The 17,668-nt window shown below is 41.8% G+C and overlaps 1 protein-coding gene across 1 annotated transcript in view; it reads right to left on the bottom strand.

Moving 5' to 3' along the window:
* LOC122090709 (aspartic proteinase 36-like) overlaps nt 1-17,668 on the bottom strand; it is a 37,568-nt gene that overhangs the window by 9,819 nt on the left and 10,081 nt on the right. Inside the window, exon 4 of the mRNA XM_042660391.1 lies at nt 5,148-5,372. Within this exon, the coding sequence (XP_042516325.1) occupies nt 5,148-5,372 (225 nt within the window). The remainder of the gene's footprint in view (nt 1-5,147; nt 5,373-17,668) is intronic.

Here is a 17,668-nt window from a genome sequence, read left to right as displayed (position 1 = left end):
GTCGTTGAGAGATACAAGGCTAGGTTGGTGGCCAAAGGATATAGTGATGTTTATGGGATTGACTATTAGGAAACATTTACTCCTATGGTTAAACACAATTTGATAAGACCTCTCTTACCATGGGCAGCTTATAAAGACTGACCATTGTATTAGTTGGACGTGCAGCATGCTATCCTCCATGATTACTTAAAAAGGAAGTGTACATCCAAACTCCACCTAGTTTCAAGTACTGCTGCTAAAGGGAGAGTGTCTCCTAAAAAAGGCACTTTATGGTCTCAAACAATCCCCAAAGGCTTGGTTTGAGAGGTTTAGACAGGCTATTCTGAAGAATGGGTACTTCCAAAGTTGAATTGATCACACACTATTTACCCGGCGAGGTAATGGCACTATCACAACATTTATTGTTTATATAGATGACACTGTAGTGACTGGAGACAGTGTTGAGATAGCTAGACTGAAGACCTACTTGGCGTAACAGTTTAAGAATAAAGATCTAAAACCTTGAAATAATTTTTTGTGATTGAAGTATCAAGATCTAAAAAGGGAATCAATATATGTCAAAGGAAGTCTATTCTGGACTTGTCGAAGGAAACAGGGATGTTGGGTAGCAAACGAATAAACTCTCCTATTGAGCAAAACCAGAAGCTAAGAGAAGAATGTGGCCCTCTTGTTAATGCAGGGAAATTCCAGAGGCTGAGAGGGAAGCTGATATATCTCTCTCTTTAACTCGTCCAGATATCACCTATGCAGGTGGGGTGGTGAGTCTATTTATACATGCCCCAAGAGTGGGCACTTGGAATCTATGTATTGTAGTCTCAGGTACATGAGGTCCACCCTAGGGAAATGACAATGATATGCTAGGCTGAGAATAGATGGTTACACATAAGCAAATTGAGCTAAATCAGTTTTTTACAGACAGTCTACATCAAGATATTGTACATTTGTGGGAGGTAACCTAGTCACATAGAGAAGAAAAAAGCAACCTCTCTTGGCCTGATCCAGTGCAAAAGCAAAGTTCAGGGCTATGGCTCATGGAGTGCGTGAACTCTTATGGTTGAGAAGGCTAGTCCAAGAGTTGGGATTTGATACTGAGGCATCTATAAGACTCTATTATAATAACAAGGTTGCCATAAGTATAGCACACAGCCTTGTGCAACATGAAAAGACAAAGCACATCGAGGTGGACCGACATTTCATCAAGGATAAGATTGACTCTGGCTACATTTATACTCCTTTTGTGAAGACATGTGATCAATTGGCTGACATCTTCAACAAGGGATTCATCCCTCATCAGTTTAGTGCCCTTTTATGCAAGCTGGGAATGTATGACATTTATTCTCTAGCTTGAGGGAGAGTGTTAGACTTTATGTAATAAGGGTAGTTTGGGCACTAGTTTATTATCTTGTTGTCTTATGTCGTAATTTTACGTTTTACCTTTTATACCTCCCTAGGGAGGTGTATGTGATTCTTATTTGTGTTAGTAAGTAAATCAAATACGGGAGAGGAATCTTTTCAGTCCCACATTTGGTTGCACATCTCCTTCTCTCTTCTCTTCTCACCTCTTACCTCCTCATATCTCTTCAATCGATCCTTGCACCATTTCCAACTTAAGCAAGGCTTTAGTAATTGGTATCGTGACGGAATCAGTCTTGCTCGATTTGGATCTACCTATATCGGACATATTTACCCCTGGTTTTCTCCTTTTTTTCTTTTAAAGAAAAAAGAGTGGCTTCATTACTGAATAAAGTCTTCTGACCCTATCCCAAAACTTAACGACATGATGGGATCTTGAACTCCAAATCTCAGACCTAAGATAAGAACTGGACAACACTCTCCAGTGTAAACATTTGGAGCAGAGCATCCTGTTGTAAAAGAGATTGAAGAACAGAATGCCATTCAAATAGGAAGCGATAACGTGCCCAATATAGGAACGTTAAAGAGGAACTATTTTGAACCTCATGTGCAGAAAATTGCATAGATTTCATGTTAAGGACATTGGAGAGATGTACAAGGTTCAGCAGAAGGTTCAGGATATAAAGAAGATCACTACTCTCATCCACAGCCACATGTTGGCATTGATGAGGAAATATACGAGAGGGGATTTGGTGAGGCCTGCTGCTACGAGGTTCGCAACGAATTATGTTGCACTCGACAGCATTTATACCTAAAAGGATGGTCTTCCTCAAATGTTTACACTGGAGAGTGTTGTCCAGTTCTTGTGTGAGGTCTGAGATTTGGAGTTCAAGATCCCATCACGTCGATAAGTTTTGGGACAGGTTCTTTTTTCTTCTTAGAAAGGTTAATGAGGATAAGAAGCAAACCATGTGAAAGATGGTGGCTGGAATTAATTTGGTGAGAAGAAAAATAAGAGAGTAGAATTCAATCGGTAGCAAGAAATTTTTTTAAACTTATACAAGATCGATCAGAAAAATTCTGGTTCAGGACATACATTTGACAAGGAGCATCTGTAGGTCACAAGTTCATAGGACTTTTCACTTCAACCCTTGATTAAAAAGTTCTAATGTCATTTTCCAACCTTGTGCAACCTATTATTTGAATACGGATTTCCAATATGGTATGATCTGCCATTGCTTGGAAGCCCTTTGCAATCTTATCAATAAGATGGAGCAGGATATCAGAAGTGCCACAACTGTCACGGATAAGGAATAAATTACATAATGTTTAATGTATGCCAGTATTTACTGTGTTAAAGACTCATTGAGTGGCTAATGAAATTATTAAACTTCCTACGTGAAGTATTTCCGACAGGGCACTCATGGGTTTTCCAATCAGAAGGCCATCCATGGAAGAGGAACTCTACCCCCTGGTAAGTAAGGTTCAATAATATATTCTATCCTTACATATAAACTTGTAGAACTAATTGGAAGCTAAACTATAGGGGTGGTAGTGCTCCAAACTTGAGGAGGATTGCAATTAGGATTGTAGAGTAAAACTGTTATTGAAAAATAATAGACAGACTTGTAATAAAAAGAATTCATATTATTTTCATGTTGAACAACTCTGCAGGTTCAGAAAAGAGAGGTACAGCATAGTAATCAGTTTATATCTAGGTGTTTTAGGTGACTCCATAGTTATCGACTTATCACAGTAACAAGACAATGCTAAGTGGTTGGTGGCGCCTAGACATGTTGGAACCTTGGTGTGAACCTAGGCAACTAGGGTGATACATAGAAAATTTTGGGGCAATATATTAGAGTTTCTTCTCGTAGTTTTATTTACAAAGAGGACTTCTTGGGTACAATACAAAGTTTGGCCCCTTTTACTTCTAAATATGAAAGGACTAAAATGAAAATAAGAAAATATTTACCTTTAATTATAAAAGGTAAGGTGTGTGCTACCTAAAGAGTTGGGGGTTTGTGTAAAGTACTAAGTTTTTAAGGTGGTATATGTAAAATACTAAGTTTTGAGGGATTTAAATGTAAAATATAAGTTCTTGGAGGATTTGCATGTAAAATTAAACACTTATTTCCTTTAGCTAAGTAAAGTATCTTTTGTGGGAAAAATCTAGATGTCAATATGCCTAGTGAAGTACAACACTTCACTATTTGCCACATGGCAATACATGGGTAAGGCCTTGTGAATGAGAACCAGGTAAGCATCTCATTAATACAATTTCAGCTTAAATTGAGTAGAGAAACTAAAAAAAATTACAAAAGATGTCAATTTTTGTTCTATGATAATTTACATCTCGTAATTTTACTAAAACTTTGGATCAGAATTTGAGTCACCTTCCTTTCTTATTTTGGGCTAAAATTTGGCAACTAAGATGGAAGTGGGGTCCTCTATCACATGGAATAACCCATGTAGCAAATAGTGAACAGTAAAATGACTTGTTGGAGAGTTGGAGAGCTGTCTTCCTCCGCTTCCCCTCCTCAATGCCAGACGACCTCGAGAGATTGATGAATGAACTCTAGGCTATTTGATCACTTCTACAGTCAAGAACTAGGATTAGGGGTGAGGTGGTTTGCAGGTTTACGTTAACAAGAAAGGATTGAGTGCTAGTTGATAAATCAAACTACAGTTAGAGGGAAGAAAAAAAAAATAAGAGAGAGCAGGAAGAAGGATCAATATAAGGTAAGTTGTAGGGTTTCCCTTGTTTGAAGGCTTGACTCTTAAGAGCCACAAACGATAAATACCGCAACCCTAGAAACGTGGAGATGCTATTAGATTATTGGCCTCAGACTCCATTCGGTAAAAAAGGAAGAATCCATTGGAAGATGGTCCCCATGCTACTGTTTAACAGACCTGGCTGGAAAGCAACAAAAGATTTTTTTTGGGTAAAGAAAAAAGTCCTCAACAGCTCTGCATTGCAATTGGGAGAAAGCTTATGAAATGGGTTAAACTCAAAGAAAGAGTTATCATGTGAAAGACATATAAACATCTTTGTGGGTCTGGGGACGAATCATCCTGTTTTTTAATGTACAATTCGCTTTACTCTTCAAAGTAATGATATCCCTTTTCTTTGTTGCTGTAATTAAAATTACAATGAGCATTCATAGGCTAATAAATAAATAAATAAATAAATATAATGGCCCCTAATTACTAAAGATCAACTATGAAGGCCCACCACTTTGGACAACCAGAACTAAGATTCATATGGTAAGACTGAAGCGACAACAATACTTTCTTAATGACTCGAAACAATCAAGAAGTAAAATACAGCCTAACCTACCATTCCCATTATGTGGACCTGTTGGTTTGCCCCTGATATTTACCAAGACATCCTATGGCTGATTCATGAAAATAACTATGAATCAACAAAAGATTTTAATTTTTCCTCTTCATTCTTTTTATATTTATGTGTACTAGAAAAATATAGCATCATAACTTTCATATACACCCAAGAAGAATGTCTAATCACAGGAGTATTTCTTGATTGAAAATAAAGAGCCAATAAAAGGATTAAAAGAAATATAGCAGATTTGTCTTTGATAACATGGGATTCAACCTTGAGAAAGTGTAGATTTAAACAAATAAGATAATACAACACATTTCTTCATGAATCACCTAGGACTTTATTTTCAAATAGATCTTATCAGTAAAAACTTACACAAAACATCTTAAACTGATAAATACGAAAAACATAATGTACAAAACACTTTACAGAACAAGATAAATCCACTCACTGATCTGGTACCAATGGAGTTGTTTTCACTTTTGGCTGCACGACGTGTCCAATAGCAAACACTCCACCTCCATTTACACCGCCCAAGCAGTGAGCAAACATCCTTCTCACTTTCCCTTCTGAAGCAAGTTGTGATATCATGGATGTATTTGACTGTCCAAAACCAACTATTCCATCAAGAACTGCATCAGATGAACCCATATTACCAGATTGTCCAGCACCACACCTATCAGAGAAACATAGAGAAGTATATAGAAGCAGCACAAGAAGGAAATTTTCAAACTGTAGGAAACAATTCCAATGATAAAAAAGAAAAAAGACGTGGCCTCTGACAAACAAATATCTATCAGAACAACAAACAGAGAATTACAGGAAACAAAATTAGGAGAAAGCTTTTGAGGATGAAGGAAAATGGAAGCAAAAGTATTAGACATCATCTACTAGTGCTTCAACTAGATATAAAAGGTCTTGAGGAAGTTGACCTGAGAACAACTTCTCTTGAAGACTTGAGTTGAATGAGTATTAGTTTTAAAGATATCTTTCCCTGATATCAATTGATACCAGATTTAATAATGACTAGATGATGCAGTTGGCACGATACGCGCCGATACTTAAAACCATGGATTCAACTGGCCCAACCCAAACTTTTGGTCCAAAGGGCCTTGGTAGATATTGATTGATTATGTAATCTTCTATTTATTTTATTTGATTATTTTTTTGTCGGAGACAGATATGTAGGAAGGTATCTTTCCTAGTTTCATCATTTTCAAAAATAGTAGGCTACTATTATTTTGTTGGAGTTTTCTTTATATATATATATATATAACCCCATCATTGGATTTAAAGGGTGGTGAAAATTTTGAATTGAGAAATCTATTGGTTTTCTGTGCTTCGCTGTGGGGCAATTGGTAGTCATGTGGTTCTCCTCCCTTCCTTAAGGTTTGGTTCTTCTTCACCCTCCAGTAAGGTCCTTCTCTTTCCACTCTATTACCTTATTTCCCTTCCTCTATTCTTATTTGTTTCTCTCCTTTCCTTCTGGTTTCTTTCCTTCTTGCCCTGACCTGTTTCTGTGTTACTTACACTCAAGGATTGAGAATTTGATCTCGAGGCCGGTTTTGGCCAACCCCAAAACTGAGATATGGGTCGAAAACTACAAAACAAGGTCAAAACCTGGTACTTTTTTCGGGGAAACTCAAACCGTTGGTTCAAGGCCGATAAAGTGTTTTTGGCTATGATTTTTTTGTGTGGTGCCTATTTTTTACCTTTTAAACCTAATCCATGAATTAGTCTCAGAAAAAGAACATCTAGAATGGCACTTGTGATATTGACCCAAGTTTGCTAGTGGTTAAACGGAAAAACGTGGTTTGGTACTTGTTTATGCAAAACTTCATTTGTTATTCCATTTACTTAAGATATTATTTATAAATAAAAAAAATAACCCCCTATTTGAATCCTATAAAAATAGTTGCAATTTTAAAGTCCAGAAGAATAAAAATTCAACCCCCCAATTGAGGAACAAAAACTGAACTTTCGGTTGTGGCAGAGATTTTCAACTCTTAAATGTTGGGGTTCTTTTCAAATCTGAAAATTCCATAAGTCTTATCATGATAAAACATTGATAAAATTTGAGAGTGGTAAAATAATCTTTATTTTTATCTCCATAAATTTACTTTCACTTAAAGCAATTTTAAACAGCATTTGCATACACCAAATAAGGTTTTGACCAGAATATATCTCCTTCGATATAAATCATATTTAAGCAATCTTGGATTTGTTGGAAAAAGCACAAAACCAGCTTTCCAACAAATCCAAGATTGCTTAAATCTATAATGTTTTGACAAAAGTTATGTTCCAGTGAAACTTTATTGTGATGTAAGGTTGGTTTACTTTAGGCAAACAGCCCCAATAGTTGATTCACTCCACACCCCACACCAATAATCAGACCGGATTCTCAGGTTAGGGATCCAAAGAAAACTTCACAAAGATTTTTTTTTTTTTTTTTTTTTGGGATGAATAAATAATTCATTACTAAGAGAAAGAATATACAAGGAAAAAAGGAAAACAAAAGGGAAAAAAGGGGGGGCAATATCGAAGTGGGAAGAACAAAATACATCAAGAGCCTGAAAACCCAACTACTGGGAGACAATCAATGGGGGAGGGGAATAGATGGAGAGATAGTGGAGGGTGGAAGACTCCAGGAGACGACAATATGCCTGTTCCTTGGGGTGTCCCTAACAGGTCTACGCCTGAGAGTGCCAAGTTTGGAACTTGCCTCAAAGTAGATGGCTTTCCAAATCCTTTCAAGGAACAAGAGTTGGAAGTCCATCTTATGAGGTTTCGATCCATCCAAATGTGGTTGATAGTTGCAGCAAATATGAGCTTCCCTATAGTGTCACACAAGGTAGTGCCGCCAAAAGTCATATCAATCCATATCCATTCCCTGGTGAAGGGCAAAGTGGGTCTCGGTTTGGGCCAAATAGATTTGAGGGCCTTCTTCCAGATTGAAGCGGAGAAGGGGTAAGAAAAGAAGAGGTGGTTAAGATCTTCGGGATTGTTCCAACAGAGGCAGTAGGAAGGAGAGACCTGAATGTGTTTATAGATGAGAAAAGATTGGGTGGGCAGACAATCGGTGAGAGCACGCCAGGTGGTGAAGCTGTGGCGGGGGATGTGGCCTTTGAACCATACTACATTGTGACAAGGGACAGTAGGAGATTCGGTACGAATAAATTCCTAGGCAAAGGCCAAAGTGAAGGAGCCCATTGGAGAGGGCTTCCAGAGGACTTTATCATCTCTTCCTCGATGCCCAGGGGGGATAGGAGGAAGGGCCGACCAAAGATCATCCAGAGGAGGGGGGAGCAGGGAGGGGACCAGCCAGAGAAGGAGAGAATGGATGAGACTAGGGCAGATCTGGGAGGCCAGAAGAGTAAATGAGTCTTAGGGAGATGAGATTGGTGAGAATGCCAGCGAGGTGCCAGGGGTCTAGCCAAAGGAAGGTGGAGGAGCCATTACCAATCTTATGGGAGAGCCCTTCGAGGGCAATGGTCCTGAACTTGAGGATGGATTTCCAAATTGGGGAGGCATCTGAGGGGAGGGACGCCAACTAAAGGGAGTCATTTTTAAGAGGGTGGGAGTAAATCCAAGATACCCAAATACTGCGATGTTTTGAGGCAATTCTCCATATCAGCTTTAGGATGCTGACAGAGTTGGTGTCCTTTATTGAGTGAAGGCCCAAACCCCCTTCAGATTTAGGGGAGTAGACTTTGGAATAGCAAATGGGATGGAGGAATTTGGTGGATTCAGCTCCTTTCCAGAGGAAGGAGCACAAAATGGAGTCTACGGCTTTGGTGGTTGAGGCTAGAATGGAGAAAATTCTAGACCAAAAGAGGTAGAGGGATTGAAGGACAGATTTGATGAGGACCAACCGGTCGGCGTAGGAGAGGAGTTTCCCTTTCCAAAGCTGCAACTTCTTCCTGATAGAATCAAGGATGGGGGAGCAGTGGTGAGTAGTGAGACGAGAGGAGATAAGGGGGAGACCTAGATATTTGACTGGGAGGGATCCTAGGGAGAAGCCCGAGATGGCAACGAGATGATCCCTATGCAAGTCAGAAACTGTAGAAAGGAAGATGTTGGATTTAAGGACATTGATGCAAAGCCCAGAGAGGGATTCAAAGAGTCTAAGGGAGGACATTATGGAGGAGATGGATCGAGAATCAACCTTGGAAAAGATCATTAGGTCATCAGCAAAGGCAAGGTGGGAAAGCAAAAGACTTTTGCATTTAGGAATAGGGGATATGAGATGGAGATCAGTGGAGGATTGGATGGAGCGGGAGAGGATTTCAAAGGAGAAAGAGAAGAGGAAGGGGGAGAAGGGACATCCTTGATGGATTCCGACAACGGAAGGAAAGAATCCAGCAGGGCTACCATTGATGAGGACGGAAAAGCAAGGAGAGGAATGCAACAGTGGATCAAATGGACGAAAGAGGGGGGAAAGGATATCTGGAGGACAGTGTTGGAGATGAAGTCCCAACGAATGGAATCAAAGGCCTTATAGATGTCGTCTTGAGGAGAGCAGCAGGGGCGTGAGATTTGCGATCAAAACCACGAACAATCTCATGGAAGAGGATGATATTATCCGCAATGCTGCACCTAGTAATGAATGCCGATTGATTGGGGCTGACTAGGGAGTCAATCATGGCTTGGATCCGGTTATCCAGGATTTTGGCTATGAATTTATAAAGGAGGTTGCAAAGAGAGATGGGTCTGAAGTCCCCCATAGATTTGGCACCTTCTTTCTTTGGGATGAGACAGAGAAAAGTGTGGTTGATGCCAAGGATTTGGGAAGGGTTGAGGAAGAAACTTCTAATGGTAAAGATTAGGTCATTTCGAATGATGTGCCAGCAAGAGAAAAAGAATCTCATGCTGAAGCCATCAGGACCAGGGGCTTTGTTGGCTTTATGGGAGAGGACGACTGACAGGATCTCATCAAAAGGGATGGCAACGAGGGAAGGGATAAGATTAGCAGGAACGAATTTATTTAGAAGGTTAGGGGGGAGAGGAGGAGAAGGGGAAGAGGAGGGGGGAAGAAAGAGTCTCTCAAAATAGGAGATAGCCTCAGATTTGATCTCAGAGGGGGTGGTTAAGACAACTCCAGAAGAGGAGGTAAGGCTTGGAATGGAATTGGAGTTGTTCCGAGCTTTAAGGGATCTGTGGAAGTAGGTTGAGTTAGAGTCCCCAAGCTTATGCCATTTGATTCTGGATTTCTGGCGGAGGAAGCTTTCCTCTTGAGCAAGAAGGGAAGAAAGCTCATAGGATGTGGATTTCTCCTCCTCAGCAAGGGAGGCATTGGAGAGATCAAGTTGAAGTTGGGCTGGAAGGGAATGGAGCTTCTCTTGACAAGTTTTGACCCTCTCAGAAATGTTCCCAAACGTGGAGAGATTCCAGGCTTTCAGGGCAATTTGGACATGTTTGAGCCGTTTTGCAAATGCAATAAGAGGGGAAGAGGGGTTAGAGGTTTGACAGGCCCAAGATTCTCTGACAATGGGGAGAAAACCCTTATACTAGGACCACATGTCAAAAAACTTAAAAGGTTTGGGGCCAAAGGAGATGGCGGGTTGGATGAAGAGGGATATAGGGGAATGATCTGAGATACCAGGTTGATCAAATGAGGCATAAGAAGAGGGAAAGGATTTGAGCCAAGACTCATTGACCAGAACTCGATCCAGCTTGCAAGCGACCCGATTTGGGCCCAAGCGACGGTTTTGCCAAGAGAATTTTTGGCCAAACCACCAGAGGTCATTCATGTTAATGTCATCTATGCAATCGTTAAAGGAATCAAAAAATGGGAGATCAATGGGAGAGCTTCCCATTTTCTCATGGCAAGCCTAGACCACAATAAAATCACCCCCCAAACCCAAAGGCTCAATGCCGACGATTAGGGAGAAAGCACGGATATAGGCCCAGAGGGAGAGCCTGTCAGAGGGGCAATTGTGGGCATAGATGACGGAAAAGGAGAGAGGGGAGCCAGGAGTCGAGGAGCCGAGGAGCCGAGGAGAAGGAGAAGTGGATATATTGGGCTGAGGAGGAGATGGGAGAGATATGGATGAGGTTTGGGTTCCATAGGATCCAAATGCGCCCAATTTGAGAGTGGTTGTAATTGAAAAAGGACCAGGAAGGGGCAATCACAGCCACAATGCGAGGGGCATTGGCCTCTTGGACCATGGTTTCCAGAAGGCAGCGGAGGGGCGCTTTGGAGGATTTAAGATGGGAGCGGATAACGGCCTGTTTAGCAAGGGAATTTAGACCTTTGACATTCCAAATGATCCAGGGAATCATTTAGAATGGGGGGAGTATGAGACGAGAGCTCCGCAGAGTTGGACCAAGATTTGGAGGAGGATTGGGTCAGGTGCTTAGCCTTTGGCCTGGGCTTACGATGGTATTCTTTGAGAGGGGACGATTTAGCCAGAGTGCAGGATCGAATGGGCTTGGATTTCCTAATTGTGGAAGGAGAAGCCACAGGCAAGGGGGTAAGATGGGGCTCTGAGAACAAGTAGGATGGGAAGGAGAGACAAAGAGGAGAGACAGCTGAGATGGGGTCAGTACATGCAGGGGTGGGAGAATCAGTCGCAAAAATGCGCGGGGGGGATTGGGGTGGGGACAGATAAAATACGAGCACGAGTCGGTAGAGTTACCGTGGCAATAGGGGAGCTCACAACCGTGGCAGCATCTGTCAACCTGGCACCCATCTCAGGGGAGACGGTGTCGATGTAGGAGTCATTCATCGCAGTAACAGGCTCATGGGAGCAGGCCGAAGATGGATCTTGAGAAGATATCGACGACATGGGGATGTTGACGCCTTCGGAGGCGGAAGATGAAGTCGTGAAAGGAGTTGGATGCAGCATCATCTTGTGAATCTGGGGTTGGCCTGAGATATCTGTTGGTGAGATCTCTAGGGCGAAAGGATGAGCACCCAAGAGACTTGCGCCAGAGACGAGTGTCGAGTTGGAGATGACGCCTTCCAAGGTGATTTCAAAAGTGGCGTATGAGTTGGTGTTGGCGCCTTCCGAGGCGGATGCAGATGTGGCGACTGATGAAGCAAAGCGATCGCTAAAGCTGCTGGAGATAGCAGCATAGAGATCAGCGGAATGAGACAGACAGAGAAGACCCTGGAAGTCGACCAGGGGGCTGGCAATCACGGCCGAAGCAGGTGAGGACGAAGGAGGGTGAATTGGGTTGGTCGGGTACTGGTTCAGATTCGCGTTTGAGTTTAAGCAAGTGGTTTGGTCATGGTTTAAATTTAGGACGGACAATGCTAGGCCAGTAATTTGATTAGGAGTTAGGCCAAGGGGTTGGTCGGTGGAGTGGGCCAAGGTGTTAGAGGGAGAAAGAGATTTGGAGTTTTGGGCTTGGGTTCTTAATTCTAAAAGAGGCGGAGAGTGGGAGTGGTGGGCCTAGGCTCTTGAGGAGGTTAAGGCATTAGATATTGATGATGGTGTAGGGTCTCCAAAAGGGAGAGGCAATAAGGGATTTGATAGAGGCTTGAGGCGAGTCAAGGTAGAAGATATAAGAGCAGCAGAAAGATTTTTCGTCAGAGGAGGCAGAGACAGGGACAAAACGGAAGGGGGGTCAGGGACAGGTGAAAAGGCAAAGGAAGGAGCTCTTGAAGTAGAAGTCTCAGGGGCAAGGCAGCCTACAGTGCCAGAGTGGCCATCATCGAAGTCGTCAGAACTCGTCTCAGAGGCAGAGCTTGAGAGAGGCGAGAACCTGTTTTGTCCCACGGATTAAAGGATGTTGCACAAAGGATCTTGGAGAATGTGTCCCGCCTAGGGATTCTCAACAACAGACTTGGGATCCACGCTCACAATCTCAAAGGGAAGATTGATGCGACTACGATTCTGGTTTCTTCTCTGGAGACGGCGGCAGGCTTGATGGAGGTGGACATCAGTAGCAGGGGACGGAGGTCGACTTCTTTCAGTAGCAGCCTTAGTCCCTAAAGTGATAAAGGACTTTGCAGAACAATGAGAGGTTTAATGGCCGAACATCTTGCATATGAAGCAATGAGGGGGCATCCATTCATATCTGACCTCCTAATCAAAATAGTGTTCATCGTCTTCAAATATAGCAACCAAGAGTGGAAGAGGCCTATTTACAGATATTTCTATACAGATGCGGGCAAAGGAGATTCGATCCATTGTCTTGGTACGAAGGTCCGAGTATAAAGGTTTTCCGATGATGGATCCAGCAATGCTGAGCCCTTTTGCGCACCAAAAGTGAAGAGGCAGCAAAGGGAGAGCGATCCAAATCGGATAGTTTTGAGGTCAATCTTAGAGAGGGAGGTAAATTTGTCCCATTGTCTGAGAAATATTGGCTCTCTACCAACCTACCACGGGCCAACCTCAAGAGCAATTTGCTTGTCCGAGCCATCAGAGAAGTCAAAAACAAAGAGTCCATTGTCCAACAAAAAGGTAGATAGTCTACCTTTGATCTGCCATTGCTTTGTCAAAGAAGATTTCACAATGTAAAATGGGAGGTGACTGCCCAGAAAATGGCTAATGAGGCAGTTTGCCCATTTTGAGACTTCCGAATCGAGAGCACCCGAGGGGCATAAACCAATAGGAGTGTCGTTTATGATGGAGGGGGGATATAGTGGAGGAAGTGGCCCACCGGAGGGGAGGAGGGAGGAGGGAGGAGGGAGGATAAGCTGAGAGGGAGGTTGTGGAGGCAACGGTGTTCCAGGGTTATGGGGTGGAGGAGGTTGGGGAGTAAGGTGGAAGAGGTTCCAGGTGGTGGATAGGAGGATTTGGGATTTCAGGCGATGAGGACAGCAAGGGAAAGTCGTCGGTAGAGGGGAAGGAGAGGGAGGCAGAAGGGGGAGCGATTTTGGCAGGAGGGATCCCGTCGGGAACCGCTGGGAGGGGGTTGGTCATGGGAGGGTGTCAGTCATTGCCTTAGCAAGATAGTTTTCTCACCATAGACTTCAGCTACTTTAATGTTGACCAACTTCACAGAGATTGATTAGGGCTGAAATAGAACTTCACAAAATAAAGGGGTTTAGGAACTCCACACCTGGTCAATTGGAGGTCTATTCTAGGTCTAAATAACCACCAAAGAGGTTCCCAAACAAGGCTCCAGCATAGCAGCAGTTCAGCAACACCCTGACTGAATTAGGGTTTCCGGCAGAGAAGAAAGAAAGCCTGTGGTTGGACAAAGGCTGGCCAGAAGGGCCTGGAAAGCAGGTCGAGTGGCCTCCCTGTTGAGCTCTTCAAACCCTCCAAAAGGCCTTCAGAAAGGGCTTCTGGTTTGGGAGATCTGACCACTGTCAAGGGCTGAGATCGATCCCTTGACCTTGGCTGGTCTTCGATCACAAACAATGGTGGCTTTTGGGTCTTCAACAATGATCAAAAGATTCAAAACAGTCTCAACAATCACTCACAACAATCAAATAGAGAAGAGAATAAGAAAGAAGAGAAGGATGGGATTGGGATAGGTATGGGTAGGATAATGGCTATCTCAGCCTGGGCCTCTCACCCATAGCTATCTCAGGTGTTTGGACATCCTTTCTCAGGAGTTGGAGCACAAATTGGCTGCAATTTATCAATTCTTCATTAATTGTAAAAGTGTTACAATGGTCTCTCTTAAAATTAGAATAGGCACATCCATACAAATTAGAAACAAACCAAATAGGAAACTAACATAAAATAGAAACCAATGACTTTGGCAACTAACTACTGAGTTGTACTCTAAGAAAACGTAAGAGACAATACAAAGGACTTCTATAAGACTAACTTTACTTAGCCAACTTGCAGTTGACTGGTCAAACACACAAAAGACAACCAACTTCTATGGAGGATCAAAGGTCACAATATAGAAGCTCCTGGATAACAGCTGCAAGCTGGATCGATGGCATTTGTTGGGGATCTTCTAGAAGACAAATATAGGAACTAAAATACAGAAATAATATGCAGCATCTATGCTGGTTCGATGGCCTGCAGAGATGGACCAGCATAGAAAAAAATTGGGCGCAGGGCTCGATCAGCCTGAAAGCTGGTTGGGCTGGTTGGTTCTCTTCCTCCTTCTATAGTGTAGGCTGGCATGGGTGTCTACATCAATTTGAAGTGCATGAATGTTGTTAAAATCACCCTAAATGAAAATAAATTTATAGACATAACACAAAATATTATTTTACCGGATCTTTGGTTTTTAGCAATGTTCTACCATAATAAGATTTATGGAATTTTCATATATGAGAAAAACTTCAGCATTTGAAAGTTGAAAATCGCCACTATAAAAATTCAGCTTTTGCTCTTGAACTGGGGGATTAAATTTTTATCCTTTTGGATGAATTTTTTACTATTTTTTGGATTCAAATATCCAAAAAATAAGTACCAAACCTGGTTCAATATAAATTCCAAACCATGAAACAGACAAGTTTGATGGAGATAAGTGAATTTGCATAGGAGTGGACACTGAAATTTAGTCCTCCCTGAAAAAATCCTGCAAATAAGACTGGAAATATCTCCAAGAGCGTACACTAGATATCAAATCTGTTCTTGAAGGAAAAATCAATGTTAGTATATTAATAATCCCTAATAGCCTTGGCTCCAAAATCATCATCGACCATGTTGGGCTTGTCTTGGCACCAGAGTCACCATCGGCCACGTCGTATGGGTGGGATTAGCTAATACCTTCACCCTATTGGCAAGGGGTTGTAGCACCCAAGTTTGTTATTCTAGCCAAATGCAATCTACTATACAAGCATATCACATCATCACAGTATGATAGTCATGGTTAGATATACAGTTTTGGATATAGCATCAGCCACACTGTACCCACACAACCAAAACTACACACTGGAATGCGATACCGGAAACACCATCGGTCACACTGCACACCACACAACCATAACCACACACTGGAATGCGGCATCGCATTCCACACCTCTCAAAATTTCACACACACACACACACTATCCACACCTCACACACACACACATCGTCCACATCTCACATAATATTGTAGACACCCAATTTTGTCACCCACCCAAGCAGTGTTGATATACAGGGAATGATCGAGGTTCATGTTTCACACCGGAAGGGAATCTAGGCCTTTGGCAATGGATCCCGGTAACGGAAATGACTCAAGAATCAATCCTAAACCCTAATCCAACCTCGGTCCAACTTTGGATCCGATCTTGTGGCGTTCGATACTAGCATGTTATATATTGATGAATTAATTATATGCACTCTCCGATGGTGCGGGAACGACATGAATAAGGATTGTCAAAAAAATCCCCAGCTGACAAAAGGGCAAAAGTTCCCTCTCTGCTATTCTCGATTTATATGAGAAAATAAGGAGCTCAAAAACCACACCATTGTTTAGTTCTCTAAGAGATGAAATGGGGGTCGGCAGACCTATTTTCTCCCGGACCTGCCCTTTTTTGGTGGGCCCGCAAGACACACCCACTAACCCCTATAGGTCCACACGGGCCCATAGAGGTCTCCACAGGCCCGTCTAATTCCCCCACGGGCCCGCAGGAACCCTACCCAAAATGGAAAAAAAAAAAGAAAAAATGAGAAAAAATATAAAATATAAAAAATTGATTTCTTTTTTCAAATTTTCAAAAATGATTTTTTAGGAAAGTTTTGGGATAGGTCCATTAGAGCCAATTTCAAATAAACAAGGAAGGTTTTGTACATTTAAAATGAGAAAATTTCATTTTTTGGAAGGAAAAATTGGTGGACACGTGGGAGCCTGCCATTCTTTTTTGGTAGGCCCGTGGAAATTTTTGGGAGACCCATAAGGGGGAGGGGTTGACACCTATAAATATTGTTTTCCTCTCCACCATTAAACACACGAGAAAAAAAAGAGAAAAAATACTAAGGCATGGCCAAGAAGAGAGAAAGAGAGGAGAAAAGAGAGAAGAGAGAAGGAAGTGAGGAAGAGTGGGGTGAAGGAATTCCTCCACCTCCCACATACATTATGTAGCAGTATCAGCTTCCCCCAAGGAGAACCTGAGAAGATCAAAAATTTCTACCCACCACAGGAGTTGACAACACATTATTGATTTTCTTGTTAGGGTTTGGTACATGTAAGAGGACTTGACCTCATGATCCATATTGACATTATTATTAGACAAAGGTTGTGTTAATTTGGTTCACTCTAACTCAGTTCACACACGGCCACATGGAATCAAAAGGCAAAGGGTCGTGCATTATCCACGAAGATAACTTGGCAATAAAAGTGTAACTAAATTAAATAACATCATCTTGCATTGTTCCAACAATAAAATAAAGCAGGAAAAAATAACCAACTTCCCCAGTGAATCAGTCATGATAAACAAGGGAAAAATAATAAAAGAAAAACAACAAGAGAAAGAAAAAAAAGATGGTTCCCCATTAGGGTGCCAGACATGCAAGACCCTCCACGGTAATCATTGAATATTGTTTGATTATTGGCAATCATAGTACACAGTTTGATCAATTACCTTGGCTTGTTTAACTAGGACTAATGGCCGAATCAGCTAAAAACTTCGGCATGTGAAAACAACATATTCCCTCGTTATTTCCACTATAATATTTGATTAGCAGGTCTCCCACAAAAAAAAGAGAATTTCAACCTGCTTAACTACATAACTTACATCCAATACAGCTACTATAGGACAGTATGCGCAAAAATATTTCTAGTGATGCCTAGATCATCAAAATCAGATAGCCGGATTGCAAGACATCGCTCCTAAAAGTTTTTTCGCCAATTATATATATAATATACATATATTTAAATATAAATATATATAATATAATATAATATAAAAAATAATAAATAATAAAATCTGTTGGTAGAGTGTTATCACACTCCCACCAGAGAAAAGGCATTTTATTGCAGGCGAGAAGACCACTCTTGCAGGTGAAACATCACCACACACCCTCCCTCATCAAAAGCATCCAAAAAGGAAGGGAAAATAAATAAGAGAAAATAAAAGACAATAAAGAGGAGGAATCTCTTCCCTCGGAGTTCTCCCCCCCCCCC

This window comes from Macadamia integrifolia, chromosome 10, assembly GCF_013358625.1.
Source record: "Macadamia integrifolia cultivar HAES 741 chromosome 10, SCU_Mint_v3, whole genome shotgun sequence".
Classification (NCBI taxonomy): domain Eukaryota; kingdom Viridiplantae; phylum Streptophyta; class Magnoliopsida; order Proteales; family Proteaceae; genus Macadamia; species Macadamia integrifolia.
The sequence above is the reverse complement of the archived record's forward strand: the minus strand, read 5'-3'. Positions and strand labels throughout refer to the sequence as shown.